The sequence below is a fragment of the Patagioenas fasciata genome, chromosome 28 (genome assembly GCF_037038585.1).
Source record: "Patagioenas fasciata isolate bPatFas1 chromosome 28, bPatFas1.hap1, whole genome shotgun sequence".
Classification (NCBI taxonomy): Eukaryota; Metazoa; Chordata; class Aves; order Columbiformes; family Columbidae; genus Patagioenas; species Patagioenas fasciata.
The window spans coordinates 4,562,723-4,579,286 of NC_092547.1; the positions used below are offsets into that span (position 1 = coordinate 4,562,723).

At 61.2% G+C, this 16,564-nt stretch overlaps 2 protein-coding genes across 2 annotated transcripts; one reads left to right on the forward strand and one right to left on the reverse strand.

Annotated features, from left to right (window-relative positions):
- The first annotated feature begins 5,447 nt into the window (after positions 1-5,447).
- Positions 5,448-10,865, forward strand: NDUFA4L2 (NDUFA4 mitochondrial complex associated like 2). Its single transcript, XM_065859034.2, has 5 exons — positions 5,448-5,541; positions 5,622-5,830; positions 9,389-9,477; positions 10,489-10,549; positions 10,732-10,865. Exons 2-5 carry the CDS (start codon positions 5,774-5,776, stop codon positions 10,786-10,788), a joined length of 264 nt encoding a protein of 87 aa, XP_065715106.1. The 5' UTR covers positions 5,448-5,541; positions 5,622-5,773; the 3' UTR covers positions 10,789-10,865.
- A 473-nt stretch (positions 10,866-11,338) lies between these two features.
- On the reverse strand, positions 11,339-16,342 carry SHMT2 (serine hydroxymethyltransferase 2). The gene is made up of 12 exons (XM_065859032.2): positions 16,208-16,342; positions 15,275-15,472; positions 15,125-15,204; positions 14,739-14,939; positions 14,575-14,656; positions 14,266-14,388; positions 14,044-14,183; positions 13,482-13,647; positions 13,316-13,415; positions 12,242-12,397; positions 11,926-12,033; positions 11,339-11,764 (listed from the first exon to the last, which is right to left on the reverse strand). The coding sequence occupies exons 1-12, from the start codon at positions 16,229-16,231 to the stop codon at positions 11,637-11,639; spliced, it is 1,506 nt and encodes a 501-aa protein (XP_065715104.2). The 5' UTR covers positions 16,232-16,342; the 3' UTR covers positions 11,339-11,636.
- Positions 16,343-16,564: the final 222 nt, after the last annotated feature.

A 16,564-nucleotide genomic window follows, 5' to 3' on the forward strand; every position in this document is an offset into this window, starting at 1 on the left:
ATGTGTCCCCCAGGCCATGTCCCCGAGGATGTGTCCCCCCAGGATGTGTGCCCCTGGGCATGTCCCCATAGGGCATGTCCCCATAGGGTGTGTCCCAACTGGGTGTGTCCCCCAGGCCATGTCCCCCAGGATGTGTCCCCCAGGATGTGTCCCCCAGGGCATGTCCCCCAGGATGTGTCCCCATAGGGTGTGTCCCAACCGGATGTGTCCCCCAGGCCATGTCCCCCAGGGCACATCCCAGTATGTGTCCCCATAGGGTGTGTCCCAACCGGGTGTGTCCCCCATGGCGTGTTCCAGCAGGGCTTGTCCCTCTGGGTGTGTCCCCCAGGCCGTGTCCCCATAGGGTGTGTCCCTCTGGGTGTGTCCCCCAGGCCGTGTCCCCATAGAGTGTGTCCCTCTGGGTGTGTCCCCCAGGCCGTGTCCCCATAGAGTGTGTCCCTCTGGGTGTGTCCCCCAGGATGTGTCCCCATAGGCTGTGTCCCTCTGGGTGTGTCCCCAGGCCGTGTCCCCATAGGCTGTGTCCCTCTGGGTGTGTCCCCAGGCCGTGTCCCCATAGGCTGTGTCCCTCTGGGTGTGTCCCCCAGGATGTGTCCCCATAGGGTGTGTCCCTCTGGGTGTGTTCCCCAGGCTGTGTCCCCATAGGGTGTGTCCCCCAGGCCGTGTCCCCATAGGCTGTGTCCCTCTGGGTGTGTCCCCAGGCCGTGTCCCCATAGGGTGTGTCCCTCTGGGTGTGTCCCCCAGGCCGTGTCCCCATAGGCTGTGTCCCTCTGGGTGTGTCCCCCAGGCCGTGTCCCCATAGGCTGTGTCCCTCTGGGTGTGTCCCCAGGCCGTGTCCCCGTGCACACGTGTCTCACCATGCCCTTGTGCGTCTCAGACCCATGCACGTCCCAGCCACGTGTCTGAGCCGTGTGTTCCGCTCTCGCGCAGCTCCGTCCCCACCTGTATCTTTGTCACAATGAGGGAAGAGGCTATTATGCTTATTAAATTGTATCAAGGCAGCATTACAGCAATTGGCAGCTGGTGACCCCGGTTATTTATAAAACAGGCTTCGGAAATCGCAGCTCTGGGCTCGGGCTTTTCTGCGGAGAATTATGGAAAAAAAGGAGTCGATATTGTGGGACGGGGCCAAGTCGGTGGTTGATTGTGGGGTTGGTCCCAGGAAACACCTCCCGGTGCCACAGTGGGTGTGGAAAAGCTGGTGTCCCCCCCCCAGCTCCCCAAAACGCCCATCCAGGGATTGTGTCCTGCAGCCATGGGGCTGGGGGCGCACCCCCTTGTCCTCAGGACCCAGCGTGGTGCTGGTGGGGACAATGACGCTGCTGGTGGGGACAAGGATGGGCAGCGTCTCGTCCGTGTTTTGCGGCGGAGCATGGGGGTGTCAAGGTCCCCAGGGTGGGTGTCCCCGCCATCCCGCAGCGGTTGTGGGTCAGCGCTGGGTTCTCCCGGTGCTCATCACGCAGCGCCGCGTGATTAATGAGGGGAATTAGGATGATTATAGCCCTTTAAATGAAGGTGCCAGTTGCAAGCGCTGCGTGATGGATGGTGCAGGGCCAGCCCCCCCGGGTAAGCCCAGAGGCAAATTACGGCCAAGGCAGGAGCAAGGAGGGGATTGTGATGTCACGGAGATCAGTGACATCATGGGGTGGGCGCGATGTCCCCCATGTGCTCGAATCGAGGGGATGCGGGATGATCCCAGCGCTGTGCGGTCTGGCAGGGGGAAAGGTCTGTGGTCGCTCCACCATTAACTGAATGGGCAAACCATCGCCATACGTCGTGACAGCACTGCCTGGGGTGGTTTTATGTCACCAACCACGAGGGATCCGGGCCAGGAATGTCCCTCTGTCCCCAGGAGGGGCCGTGTCCCCCCAGGATCCGGCCCCTTCTCCCCACGCCGGGGCTCATCCCGTGGGGCGATGGAATACGCCCTGTTAATTCACCGTTTAATTATTGGCTGTTTGTTTATTGTTTGTTTGCTTTCGCTGGTATGAATTTTTTATGGCGGTTTCCAAAGCCAACGAGATTTACAGCTCCGGCACCAGCGGAGCCTTAACGAGGGAAAGGTCCCTATCGGCGGCGAGGGACGAGCCCGTGTCACCGTCACACGGGGATGTGGGGTGGGGAGGAAAAGCGGTGGGTGCTGGTTGTGGGGCTGGGGAGGCTGTGGGGCAGCGGTCCATGCCATGGGGAGTGTGGAGCGTGCTTGGGGGGCTGCGTGGGGATGGGGAGGATGCTGAGCGCCAAGCTGGGGACCGGAGGAAACGGGCACGCTCAGGTGCAGGCACGTTCAGCCCCGAGCTGCAGCATCTCCCATTAATGAAGCACTTCATCACTGCGGTGTTGCGGGGAGGGGGGGGCACCCAATTCGGCGTGATGGATTCCCCGCGCCGGCCCTGCGCTCGCTCGCAGCAGCCGTGATTCTCCTTCATCTTGAATAATATTTTTGGAGCGGCTGTAAAATAACCCGGCACGGCGGCTGCAAGCGGAGACACCGAAGCCGAGCGGCTCCCTCCATCCCCACCCACCCCATTTATCTTTCCAGCTCCCCCTCCCCCCCAATTCCGGGGCAGCTCTCCAACGGACTGCACCATCGCGCCAGTGTCATCTTGGTGTGTGCACACGTGTGCAAGCGTGTGTCTGCTTGCAAAGGCGTGCGCGTCCGTCTGTCGGAAGGCGTGTGGGTGCACGCAGGTGTCCGTGCACGTGTGTGTGTGTGTGTGTGTGTGTGCAGGTAGGAGCAGCTGTGCGTGCACGGCTGCGTCTGCGTGAGCGCGGAGCCATTGGATGCACACGGATGTGTCGCTCCGTGTTTGCAGGTGTGTGCCCGTGCACGTGTGCGCCTCCTCGGGTCACCCGCTCGCATTCTTTCCTCTCTATGAAGCATTCGTGGGGTGTCTCGTGCGTCCCCAAAAGCGCTGGCCCGTCAGATGTGCACGGTGGCAGGGACAGGGCAGAAGCTCCAGAAGGGTCTGCTGGTGCTCAGTGTGTCCCCTGCTGACCCCCCCGTGGCAGCCGCTCCCGTGGGGCTGTGGGCATCGTACCCAGGGGGCTCCCGGAGCAGCGGAGCTGTAATCGCCATGAAGAGGAAAGCACAGCACAATTAAGCTGTCTCTTAATTACAAGCATTAATGAGCACGGAGGATCTGTGGGCAGGGAATCCCGCTGCATCATTAGAGGTCCCGGGTGCATCCAAGGGGAGTCAGGAGATTGCGTTGGGTGCAGTCTGGGTGCAGACCTGTGATGGAACGGGATCCCCCAGACATCTCGGGTCCCTAACGCTGCCGGACACCTGCTTGGGATCCCTGCAAGTGCTCCCATGTGGTGATCCAAGGGGTTACGGTGAGCAACAGGATCCCAGAATGTCCGGGGTTGAAGGGACCTGGAAAGCTCATCCAGTGCAATCCCCCATGGAGCAGGAACACCCAGCTGAGGTTCCACAGGAACCAGGCGGCTTTGAATGTCTGCAGAGAAGGAGACTCCACAACCCCCCTGGGCAGCCTGGGCCAGGCTCTGCCACCCTCACCATGAACAAGTTCCTGCTCGTATTTCAGTGGAACCTCCTGTGTTCCAGTTTGCACCCATTGCCCCTTGTCCTGTCACTGGTTGTCACCCAGAAGAGCCTGGCTCCATCCTCCTGACACTGCCCCTTTCCATACTGATCCCCCCCTCAGTCTCCTCTTGTCCAGCTCCAGAGCCCCAGCTCTCTCAGCCTTTCCTCACACGGGAGATGCTCCACTCCCTCCAGCATCTTGGTGGCTGCGCTGGACTCTCCGGCAGTTCCCTGTCCTTCTGGAGCTGAGGGGCCACAACTGCACACAAGATTCCAGGGGTGGTCTCCCCAGGGCAGAGCAGAGGGGCAGGAGAACCTCTCTGACCTACTGACCCCCCCTTCTAACCCACCCCAGGTACCATTGGCTTCCTGGCCACAAGAGCCCAGTGGTGGCTCAGCCCACAACACCCGGGATTCCCAGCTGGTCTCCCATCCAAGCACTGACCGGGCCCGACCCTGCTTAGCTTCCCAGATCAGGCATTCTCAGGGTGCTATGGCTGTATATATTATATACATATATATGTTCCCCAAGTATATCCTGATAGTATCTGAACTAATCCCTTTTTCCAAGGGCAGAGCAGAGGGGCAGGAGAACCTCTCTGACCCACTGACCACCCCTTCTAACCCACCCCAGGATGCCACCATTACACACAGATATATGTGCACCCCAGGACCCCCACTGCTGTCCCTGTACGGTGAAGGACGCGCGTGCCTGTGCTGAGGGTGGGATGCTCTCCGTTTTGGGGAGTGGCACTTAATCAATCCCATTTCCAAACTCTAATTATATCAACAAAGGCCTCAACACAGCGCTGTCGGCTGCAGTTCAGGCCGCGTTTCTTTATTTCCACACACTCCAGAGAAGTTTCTCCCCTTTGTCCTTTTATACTTTGCTGAAGGAAATGAGGTGAGGATGGAGCGGAGGTGGTGTTGTGGTTGAACCCGAGTGGGTAACACAACCACGCAGCCGCTCACTCACCCCAACCAGGGAGAGAATCAGAAGGGAAGGGAGAAACTTGGATTGAGATCAACACAGTTTAATAAAATAACAAAATACTAATACACTACTAGTAAATGTATATAAAATAGAAAGAGAAGATGGTCAAGGCAATTCCTCATGAACACGCTGAGCAGGCAGTGCCAGGAAACGGCACCTGGTCCCAAAGCCGATCCCAGAGAGAGAAAAGAGAGGGAAAAGGCAGAAAGGCTCAGAGGCCTCTGCAAAGTGGTAAAAGCCGAACTAAACGTCCCAACCTAAAACTCCTCCGGGTCAATAACAAGAGCCAAGAGCAGAGAAAATGGAAGAGTCAACCAGAAGGTCCCAAGTCTCCTTAAATAATTCACAGGATGCTAATGGGCTGGACCGCTCTGGTTGCTCAGTGTGGGTGTCAGTGCAGCTCTGTCCATCCATCCCCTTCCTCGCTGCCTCACCCCTGTGGGCAGAGCTCAGAGTGTCCTTGGCTCTCAGAGCAGAGCCATTCAAACCATGAACCCTGTGCTGGGCTGGGATCTGCTTGTTCTCAAACTGAGTGCAAACCATGAGCTGGGAAAAGAAAGGTTTGTAATGCAGGAAGAAAATCAACCCATTTTCAGTTACACCCGGATAAGGGTCAGGGACACCCCAACCCTTCTGCTTTTGGCTGCCCATTCCGTCCGTCTCCCCAGTCTTTTGTTAAGAGCCAGTGGATACAAATAGCTGTTTTCCATATGCACAGCAGCATCTGTTACTGCCAGGGAGATTTGCATTGCTAAATGTAAATTGGGTGTTATGTCATTTATCATAAGCGGGAGGGTGGAGGGGGGCGCCGAGGGGAGGCAGCAAACATCGGCGGAGTTGTCATAACAAATCACACAACTCATCGTTCGCAGGGAGGTGCGGAGCAACCTGTGAAGGATTTGCACGTGGAGGGAAGGGGCTGGGCTGCTCTACAGGAAGGGAAACTGAGGCACGAACAAGGCTGGGGCGCAGCAGCGCGCGGGGACCTCCAAACCCAAAGGTTGTCATTAACCAGTCACTATGGGAGAGGCTGGAAGGGCGAGCGAGCAGCCACCGCTCAGCCTCGCTCTCCCCTTCCAGTCTCAGCATCCCCGGGCCCGGATCCCCATCCCGTCCCGCCCCGTCCCTCCCAGCCCCATGCAGACGCCTCCCCCGCGTCTCCTGCCCACCCTTCCTCCTCGGACGGCGCTGGGGAAGCTGCCACCACAGCCGGACCGTCCCGCACCCTCGCCATGAAGGGCCCCCTGCTCGGAGGAAGGTTCTCCCGCCATTGCAAGCGGCACCCGGGGGTGAGTCACCCCAAACCCTCTCCCTCCAGGACCCCCCCATTCCTCCCCATCCTCCCGCATCCCTCTGCCCCTCTCCTCCTCCCAGCCCCATCCCTCCCGCCTCATCCTTTCCCTGCCTCAGTTTCCCTGTGTGTCCCCACATCCTTCTCCCTCCTTCCCACCCTCACTCTGCTCCGGGGGCATCTTTGGGGAGGGGGTGGGCACGGAAATCAAGCCCCAGGTTTGTTGCACCGACTCTCATCCTTTCAACTCACATCTGTCCCTGTTCCCCCGCCGCCAAAATTTCAAGCTCTGAGTTTTGTGTATAAAGATGCTCAAACTCTCAAACTACAGAGACAGCAGCAGCTGGGCGAGTGTCCCTGCCCTGCCAGGACCTGGCCCGTGTCACAGGGTCCCCCTGCCTGTCCCCACTGCCCTTCCTGGGGACCTGGAAGGGTTGGTGGCCTGGGGACGGTTAACGAGCTGAAAGTCACGTAAGCGGCTGGCAGTCGGTTGATGGGGTAGAGCGGCCAGACTGGAAAGGATGATGAGCCATGGCTGAGCATCCTGCCCAGCTTGGGCAGGGAGCGGAGCCCAGGGCTGGAGCAGCACCCAGGGACGGGCTCTTCCAGGGCGCCTGGCTGCTTTTCACCTCCTCAGTGTGGGCAGACAGACAGACAGACAGACAGCCAGCACGGGCCAGGGCTCCTGCGCCGTCCCCGCAGCGCAGCCGCGTGTTTCTGTGTGCAGAGCGGGGAGAGCTGGGGCTTTGCTTTTCGTGGCACCATTTCCCCAGCTGGCGGAGGATTGTGTGTGATTTGAGGGGCAGAGAGAGGCCCCCAAAGAGTGTGTAAACGGGGAGGTGCTCCCAGGGGGCTGTATGTGAAGTGCCTGGCACGCACCCGCAGGATTATTGCCAGCTGGGGCGGTTTTTGGTGTGCCATCCATTGGCTGTGATGGGCTGCAGCTCGTGCCGGGCGGGTACATCACCGCTTTCACCTGGTAATACTGACCCACAGAAGCACACCCAGCTGTGATTAATGCCCCGGTCACGCTGGTGGTGAAGCACAGGAGCGCTGGCAGGATGGCACCGCACACTGGGGTCCTTTCGGCACCAGGTAGAGCCAGCACAGGTCCCAGCGTCCGCCCGCCTCGGTGCGCGGTCCTGCAGTGGGGGGATGCTCATCCCTACCCGGCACAAGGTGCTTGTCCCCCTGGTCCAGACACGGGGTCCCCGCCTCACCCGGAGCCTTCCTGCATTTGTTTTCTCCCTCCCTGTTTGTGTGGTTGAACCTGAGCGAGCAACGCAACCACGCAGCCGCTCACTCACCCTCCAACAGGGGAGAGAATCAGAAGGGAGAAACGTGTACTGAGATCAACACAGTTTAGTAAAATAACAAAATAGTAATACACTACTAGTAAATGTATAGAGAAATAGAAGATAGTCAAGGCAATTCCTCATGAACACGCTGAGCAGGCAGTGCCAGGAAACGGCACCTGGTCCCAAAGCCGAGCCCAGAGAGAGAAAAGAGAGGGAAAAGGCAGAAAGGCTCAGAGGCCTCTGCAAAATGGTAAAAGCCGAACTAAACGTCCCAACCAAAAACTCCCCCGGCTCAATAACAAGAGCCAAGAGCAGAGAAAATGGAAGAGTCAACCAGAAGGTCCCAAGTCTCCTTAAATAATTCACAGGATGCTAATGGGCTGGACCGCTCTGGTTGCTCAGTGTGGGTGTCAGTGCAGCTCTGTCCATCCATCCCCTTCCTCGCTGCCTCACCCCTGTGGGCAGAGCTCAGAGTGTCCTTGGCTCTCAGAGCAGAGCCATTCAAACCATGAACCCTGTGCTGGGCTGGGATCTGCTTGTTCTCAAACTGAGTGCAAACCATGAGCTGGGAAAAGCAAGGTTTGTAATGCAGGAAGAAAATCAACCCGTTTGCAGTCCAACCAGCACATTGTAGCTGGGGCTGTGGTGGGGATCAGCCCCACTTCCTGCAGATATGGGGGTCCTAGGGAGCAGGATGACACCCCTGCCTTGCTCCCAACAGGTCCCCACAAGCACTGCACACACACAAAGCAGCATTTTTACACTCTATGCTTAAGGTAAAGCTCTCAATACATCTTATTCATTTTTCTGTGTGTTTTGGGGTGGGGAATCAGACCCCATCACCTGTACCTGCAGCTCCGGAGCTCCTCACCCCCTGCATGAGCAGCTCCCCCAGCTCCCCCTGCCCTTAATTCTTCCCAGGCATTAATTACCCAGAAGGTGTCAGCAGCAGATGGCGAGATGAACCTATCGCCCCGAATCTCCTCCAGCAGACACCACAATTCCCGGAGCTGTGGAGTTCATCTTGATTAGCCGGCGCGGTTGGGTAGCGGCTACTGCCAGATCCTCTTGGCACCCGGCCGCACGTGGCGCAAAAGATCGTTATCTGCTGATGCCTCTCACCTCCCGAATTGGCACCAACATCTGCCGGGCGCTGGAGCCAACAGAGCGCTGCTCGGCTTGGGAACGGGCGCCGCGAGCAGGAATGGGGGGCAATGGGGGAGAATTGGGGGTCCAGCTTGGAGGGGGCACATTGAGTGGCTGGGTGTCTTCCTCACAAGCCCCCCCTCCCTGTGCAGGTCATTGCGGTGCTTGGCAGAGAACAGAGGGGGGTCAGACAGACCTTTTCATCATGTTTTGGAGTCATCCCCCCCATCAGCCTCACCCAAGCGGGGAAACTGAGTCACCGGGCGGACAGGTGGGGGTTTGGAGGTGCTGAGAGCTCCAGCTGCCAAGCAGCACTGCAAATGTAACCCAGGAGCTCAGGCGCTGGCAATGGAAACCGCGCGGCGCTCCCGGCGCCCGCTCCCGCTAATGGGCACCGCGCGGCGCCGGCCGCGTCCGCCCTCCCAGGGGCACGAGCTGCCGGGAGGTTCATTACGCTCACACCGTCTTCCCCGGCGCGGGGGCCGCGGCAATTTGGGGGAGGTCAAAGCAGCCTCGTCTCGGCTGCGATTGAGGCCGCGTCCCCCCGGGCACCGGGGGATTGGCAGCTCGAGCGAGCGGGGAGCGCGGATGAGATTGAGCTGTTCGCCCTGCGAAGGCGCCATCAGAACCCCCATGCGCATGGAGGGGGGCGAAGGGGCCTCCTGATCGTGGCACCGCTCACCACGGAGCTGGGCAAGCAACCAGGGTTTGGGGTGCTCACCAAGCACCCCCTGATGCTCCATTATCACCATGTCCCCAAGACCCGCTGGGCAGCACCTCGGGGACACGGTGACCTGCGGTTCAGCCCCTCTTGGGCGCTCCGGCCCCTCCAGCCCCCACGGGCACCGGGCAGCAGCAGGCGGAGGGGAAGCGATTTCTCATTCCAAATCCAATTCCTCTCCAACACGAGCCGATTTTTCTCTCCCTCTTTTAATTCAGTCACTCAAGCTGACAGCTACACTGTGTACCGCAGCCCAGCTACAGGATTGCTCTGCCATATTTCCCCTGTAAATCTCCCGGTGTGTCAGCTCTCCCTTTCACTCTCAAGTCGGCCTGATAAATATTCATTTTATTGGGGTATTTTTCATTTCTCTCTCTCTCTCTCTCTGCAGCTCATTCCCCTCATTGGCTTCATCAGTGTCGGCCTGGGCAGCGCTGTCCTGTACTTGGCGCGGCTGGCCCTGTACAGCCCAGACGTCAGGTACGGTTTGGGGTGCCCCGCGCACCCCTTGGGCGCTCACCCCCCGCTCCTGGAGCTCTTAGGGACAGATAAAGGCAGAACGTGACCGATGGAGAGGGGGGAAAAGCAGCGCGAGCAGGGATGGAACAGAGGGACGCGGAGCCAGCGGGAGGGACGGACCGGCGAGAGAAAGGGACGGACAGACATACACCCAGCGTTGGAGGATGAATGGAGAGGGAGAGGAGGGAGCGGGAGGCGAGGTGTGCGGACGGACTGATGGACGGGAGGGTGGATGGATTGGCACAGGACGGACGAGCCGCGGCGCACGAGGCCGTTGGGTTTTCTGCCTTCTCTTTGCGGCTCAGTGGCCCCCGGTCCCCGCAGCCCCATGCTGTCTAATGCCTCTCTAATATTTGTTTGCTCCCGGTAAAACGCTCATTGATTTAATTTGATGCCAGCTGCCCAGGGTACTTAGCTCAGCAATTAGCAGATCCAGGCACCTTGTCTTTGATGGGGGAAGCGCAGGGGTGCGTGTGTGCGTGTGCAGGGGGGGGGATAAAACAACAGCAGCACCCCCCCCGGCACATTAATGCTATTAAACAGCTGCGGGGGGGCTGCGTTTGCAGCACATCCCCCAACACGTGCACACATCTTCCCAGATGGAAAATTCTGCTCTTGGCCAACACCAGCGGATTGCAGGGGGACGGGAGGGGGGGCCAAGCTGCTGTCTCTAGGGACCCATCCCATGGTTTCACTGGCCTTGCACAGCACCCCCCCAGGCCAGGATGGGATGTGTCCCCTTTGGGGAGGCTTAACCAGACCCTCACCAGCCCTCCCGTGCAGCCTTGCACGCTCGCACACTCACCAGTGCTGCTCATGGTGTGCACGGGTAGCGGCGTCCCCGCTGGGGCTGGTGCTGGGGGCACGAGTGGGGGTAAAATGGGACTGGGGGTGCTGTGGGATTGGGGGGTGCGCTTGTCTCCCCCTCCCCCCGGCTCCTTCCAGGTGCTGATGGCCCCATCACCCTTGCAGCTGGGATCGAAAAAACAATCCTGAACCCTGGAATAAGCTGAGCCCCACGGACCAGTATAAAGTGAGCACTGGCTGAACTGGGGGCTTGGTGCTCTGTGGAGGGGGGGGGAACGGCCACCTTGGCATTTTCCTCGGGGAAGGGGCCCAGGCGGTGTCAGCCTTGGGGGTGGGGGCTCCTTGTGCTCAGATTTGGGAAGGGAACGCTGTGTCCCCCCCCCCACCTCACATCCCCCCCTTCCCCAGTTTCTGGCAGTTTCCACGGACTACAAGAGCCTCAAGAAGGAGCGCCCCAGCTTCTGAGCAGCACCACGGCCCCCACAGCACACAGGGGGCTACCGGCACCCCCAAACCCGCAATAAACCTCAGCGCTCCGGGAACGATGCGACTGTGTCACCAACACCCCCCCCGCCGTCACGTCTCGCCCGCATTCATCTCTTAGGACAACAATGAATTATTGGGGTGTGGGGTCAGCAAAACGCTGGTTCCCAGGCCTAGAAACGTAGATGACATTCACCACCCCCCCCCCAGCACCGCGTTTCCGTTCTCCCACGCTCCAAGGGCTCCTCGGGGACCACCCGGTCCCCACGGGAGGGGAGAAGAGCGGGGGGGTGCAGGGGGTCACGCACACACACGTGCGCAGCCGCTGCTCCCCGGTGTTTGGCAGCGGCACCGGAGTCCTGCCCAGCACTGTTTGGTTTGGCCAGGGCTGGCGGGGGGGACTTGCAGCCAGTAACTATGGAATAGATGAGCCAGGCCAGGGGGACGTGCCGGGGAAACAGGCGCCATGGTGGCCACCGCCCCTCACGCCACCTTGTCACCGATGTCCCCTCCTCAGCTCAGCACACGCCAGAAGGCTCTGCCCTCACTTTTATTAGCGACGCCTCCCCCTAGAAAAGTGCTCGGGCAGAGGGGAGCAAGGATGTTCCTCCCCCAATCCAGGTCGGGGGGAAAGGGGGTCTATACCCTAATACTATACCCTAATACTGAGAGCAGGATGGAGGGTGCTGCCCCCCACACTGAGCAGGGCGCACCCAATCCTAAAGGTGCTGGCGGGGAACAAAGGGGAGTGGGGAATGTAGAGAGGGGGGTTTAAGCCTCCCCTTGCCCCCCAGGTAGTCCCAGCCCAGCAGGAGGAGTGAGAGCGCGGCTCAGTGATCACTGAAGCCGGGCATGGGGAAGGCACGAGCGAAGGTCTCGACGCGCTGGCGCAGCTCGGCCAAGCGCTGCTGCGTCTCCGCGTCCTGCAGCAAGAACATCTTGAACTCCTGGAGCTTCCCTGGGGATGGAGGGGGAGCCGGTGAGAAGGGGGGGACTCTACAATAGCCCCGTCCCTGCCCAGCAAGGGGCGACGCTGGGATCAGCTCTGGGGACAGTCCCCACACGCCAAAGTCCCCACTGGCACCAGGGAGGGGGAAAGCGGGCCCACCGCTCACTCACTGGTTTTGCTCTTGACGTCCAGGGCCAGCGTGATGCCCTCGTCGATGAAAGCCACGACTTTGTGGAAATCCTCCTCGTAGAAGTGGCGGGAAGTCAGCGCGGGGGCTCCTGGGGGACGTGGATCGTCAGGGCAGCACCCACAGAGCCCAACCCCACGAAGGGGGGTCCCCAATGGGGCCTCGTGTCCCTCTCCGAGCCACAAACTGGCTCCAAATCCCCACGTGGAGTCCTCAGATGGAGGATGACCCACGGTGCCCCCCAGGGAAGGGGCTGGATGGCAGCAGGATGAGTACCCCGAGCAGGGCCCGTTCCTCACCCAGGCGCAGCCCCCCCGGCGTGAGCGCGCTCTTGTCCCCCGGACACGTGTTCTTGTTGGCGGTGATGGAGACGAGCTCCAGCACCCGCTCAGCCCGCGCGCCATCGATGCCCTTGGGCCGCAGGTCCACCAGCACCAGGTGGTTGTCGGTGCCGCCTGGGGAGAAGGGAAAGGGGTGAAGAGGAACAGGCAGTGCCCAGCACCCCCAGCCACAGAATCCCAGAGTGTCAGGGGTTGAAGGGACCTGGAAAGCTCATCCAGTGCAATCCCCCATGGAGCAGGAACACCCAGCTGAGGTTCCACAGGAACCAGGCGGGTTTGAATGTCTGTAGAGAAGGAGACTCCACAACCCCCCTGGGCAGCCTGGGCCAGGCTCTGCCACCCTCACCAGGAACAAGTTTCTGCTCATATTTAAGTGGAACCTCCTGTGTTCCAGTTTGCACCCATTGCCCCTTGTCCTGTCACTGGGTGTCACCCAGAAGAGCCTGGCTCCATCCTCCTGACACTGCCCCTTTCCATATTGATCCCCATGAATGAGTCCCCCCTCAGTCTCCTCTTCTCCAGCTCCAGAGCCCCAGCTCCCTCAGCCTTTCCTCACACGGGAGATGCTCCACTCCCTCCAGCATCTTGGTGGCTGCGCTGGACTCTCTCCAGCAGTTCCCTGTCCTTCTGGAACTGAGGGGCCACAACTGGACACAAGATTCCAGGTGTGGTCTCCCCAGGGCAGAGCAGAGGGGCAGGAGAACCTCTCTGACCTACTGACCCCCCCCTTCTAACCCACCCCAGGTACCATTGGCTTCCTGGCCACAAGGGCCCAGTGCTGGCTCATGGTCACCCTGCTGTCCCCAGGACGCCCAGGTCCCTTTTCATCACTCCAACAGCTCATTCCCAACTTACACTGGAACTTGGGGCTGTTCCTGCCCAGATTCAAGACTCTACGCTTGCCCTTGTTATATTTCATTAAATTGCTCCCCACCCAACCCTCCAGCCTGTCCAGGTCTCTGGATGGCAGCACAGCCTCTCCTCACTTCTCATCCCCCCCTTGTCCTCAGCACGCAGGAAAGGAGGTGTTACCTGACACCAGGGTGTAGCCGCGCTGCAGCAGCGCTTGCGCCATGGCTTTGGCGTTCTTCAGCACCTGCTGGCAGTACTGGCGGAAAGCTGGTGAGTTGGCCTGGAGGGGGAGGTCACATCAGCATGGGGCCCACACTACCCCCAGCCCCACCGCCCCGGCACAGACCTGTTTGAGAGCCACGGCCACAGCAGCGATGGTGTGGTTGTGGGGCCCCCCTTGGAGAGAGGGGAAAACAGCAAAGTTGATCCTGTCCTCCAGGTCGTACAGCGTCTCCTTGCCTGTCTTCTTATCCACCGAGCGCACGCCCTTGCGGTAGAAGATCAGTCCTGACCTGGTGTTGAGAGAGGGATGGTACCACTGCTTCTACCCTCCTGCCACCACCCCGCAGCAAGCGCTTGCGAGTCGTCCCTGCAAACTGAGGCCAAGTGACAGACTGAATCCAGTTCCAGTTGGCCGCAGAGTCCAGTCGAGGACTTCGGGTGCCTGCCCTGCAGCTGCCAGGACTTTCAAGATGGGTTTTGTATATTTTGTATTATTTTCTCTATTTTAATAGTAGCATAATAAATCATTTTTAATTTTTCCAACTCTCTTTGTTCCTTCTTTGCCTTCCAATCGCCCGTACTTAGTGGAAAAGGCGGGGAAAGGGGGTTAACAAAACATCTGCCGTGGTTTATTGTCAACCTGCAATCAAACCTTGACAGCACCCATGGGGAAGGGGCAGCCTCACCTGGCGCCGCGCAGGGTCTTGTGCGTGGTGCTGGTGACCACGTCCGCGTGCTCGAAGGGCGACGGGATGGCCTTGGCTGCCACCAGCCCGCTGATGTGCGCCATGTCCGCCAGCAGGTACGCCTTCACCTCCTCGCACACCTGCGCCACGTGGAATGGGGTGTTATGGGCTGTCCCTGTCTCCGTGGATATAAGTGGGGTGTCACTGTCCTCTACCCCGTACCTTCTTCATGCGAGCGTAGTCGATGAGGCGGGCGTACGCGGAGGCGCCGGCGATGACGAGACGGGGACGGAAAAGCCGCGCTGTCACTTCCAGCTGGTCGTAGTCAATCAGCCCCGTGGCTGGCTGCAAAGGATGGATGGACAGACAGCTCGCCGAGGCACACGCACCTCCCTGCCCCCAGCTGAGCCACAGGCAGCTCCCAAGCTGGGACATGGGGAGAGCAGGGCAGGGGACAGCAGAGCAGCTTGGGCACCGCTGGGATCAACAGCTCGGCCAGCAGATCCCTCCTTCCCCCAGGAACATGCTCACATTAAGTTTGTAAGGCATCGACTCGAAGAAGATGGATGTTGCCGAGATTCTCTTGACGTCCGACATGTACCCATGCGTGAGGCTGCAGCGAGGGCAGAGACAGGGGGTGAGGCTGGGCCTAGCAGGAGGCTGCAGGCTCCAGGTTACCCCAGCCCGCTACGTACTGTCCCCCATCGGGCAGGTCCAGCCCCATCAGGCGGTCGTGGGGCTGCAGCAGGGCTGTGTAGGCTGCGAAGTTGGCCGGAGACCCCGAGTAGGGCTGAACGTTGACACCCCAGCAGGCAGGATCCAGGTCGAACGCCTCCAGCGCCCGCTGCTCGCACAGCAGCTCGATCTGGTCCACCACCTCGGCTCCCCCGTAGTACCTGGAGGAGAAGGCAGAGGGTTACGGGGGGCGGTCAGCCCAACAGCCGATCTCTGTGGAGAGCACAGCCTCCCTTTGGAAGCACCTGCTCCTCTCCTTAATCCTTCCTGCAGCCAAATCCCGGTTGCGGGAGGCCCTCTGGTGCCACCGCTGCTCTCCCACCCCAGAGCTGCCTCCCCACTTTACCTCTTGCCAGGGTACCCCTCCGAGTACTTGTTGTTAAGGCAGGAACCCAGAGCTTCCAGTGCTGCCCGGCTGCAGAAATTCTGGGGGAAAAACAGGGTCAGAGTAGGGGCAGCAGAGCCCCAAGCAGAGCAGGGGTCCCCCCGCACCCACCTCCGAGGCGATGAGCTCCAGCCCCCGGCACTGCCGATCCTTCTCCTTCTGCACCAGCGTCCACATCTCGGGGTCGCTCTCGGCCAGGCTCTCCTGCCCCGTCCAGCCGGGTGTGTGGCCGGCGGCGGCGGTCGCCGCGGTGCTGTGCTGTGCCCGCTGGCCCACGGTGGCCACGCGGCCACTGCATCGCTGCAGCGCCTGTGCAGGATGAGGGGCTGATGGGACCCAAAGCACCCCTGGAGCTGCAGGTCCCAGTGCCAGGAGCGAGACCCCGGTGTTGTGTCTCTCCAGCTGCTGGTGTCACCTCCCAGGTGACACAACAGGGGATCATCCCGGGATGGGACCTGCCCACTCCCGCCCAGGTGTGCGTGTCCCGGGTGATGTAACCGCCGCTGACCCATTGCATCACCCGGGGGGCCGGGCAGGGGCCAAGGGGGCGGTGGCTGCGCCGGCCCGGGGACTTTGGGATGGACGCAAAGTCCGCGTGGGGGGGGAAACGCGCCGGGGGGAAACGCGCCGGGACCGGGCACCGCTGCCCCGACACTCGCCGGGCAGGAGCTGCCGGTCCTGGGTGCAGAGGAGCGATGGGGCGGGTGGGGGCCGGGAGAAACGGGGACGGAGAGAGCGACTCCCCCCCACCCCGCCCCAGCACCAGGACCCCCCAAGCACGGGAACAGCCCGGGGAGCGGGACACGCTGCGGGGAGCGGGACACGCTGCGGGGAGCGGGACACGCTGCGGGGAGCGGGACACGCTGCGGGGAGCGGGACACGCTGCGGGGAGCGGGACACGCTGCGGGGAGCGGGAGCCTCCCAGGATCCGGTGCACTCTGCGGACACCGACACCCGCTGGGCACCGGGACTCCCCGGGCACCAGCGCCCAGTCCCCGGGACCCCGCGGGCGCCGGGACACGCTGTCCGAGCTCCGAGACTCACCGTGCCCAGGCGGAGCGGCCACATCGCGACCCGTGCTCCACGGGGACCCCGGTCGGGTCCGGGTCCCGATCCGGATCCCGACCCTTATCCCGGTCCCGGTCCCGGTCCCGGTCCCGCTCCCGCCCCCGCCCCTTCCGGCCCTGACCCCGCCCACGCCGCGCGAGCGCTGCCGGGCCGGGACCAATGTGATGCGGGGACGTGGTCGATGGGTGGGGGCGTGGCCTAGGGGCGAGGGGCGTGGCCAGGGCGCCGCGGGTTCCGCGGGAGCCGGCGGGAAGCGGGACGGTGCGGACCCCCCGTGCCCCCTCCCTCAGCCCCGCCGCGGGTACGGGATCAGCACACTCCACCGCTTTTCCT

Coding starts and splice junctions, on each gene's coding strand:
- NDUFA4L2 (XM_065859034.2), top strand. CDS start 5,774: ATGAAGGGCCCCCTGCTCGGAGGAAGGTTCTCCCGCCATTGCAAGCGG. Junction 5,831..9,388: donor ATTGCAAGCGGCACCCGGGG/GTGAGTCACCCC, acceptor CTCTCTCTGCAG/CTCATTCCCCTCATTGGCTT. Junction 10,550..10,731: donor GCCCCACGGACCAGTATAAA/GTGAGCACTGGC, acceptor CCCCTTCCCCAG/TTTCTGGCAGTTTCCACGGA.
- SHMT2 (XM_065859032.2), bottom strand. CDS start 16,231: ATGTGGCCGCTCCGCCTGGGCACG. Junction 14,389..14,574: donor CGATGCCTTACAAACTTAAT/GTGAGCATGTTC, acceptor CATCCTTTGCAG/CCAGCCACGGGGCTGATTGA. Junction 13,416..13,481: donor TGGCCGTGGCTCTCAAACAG/GTCTGTGCCGGG, acceptor CTCCCCCTCCAG/GCCAACTCACCAGCTTTCCG.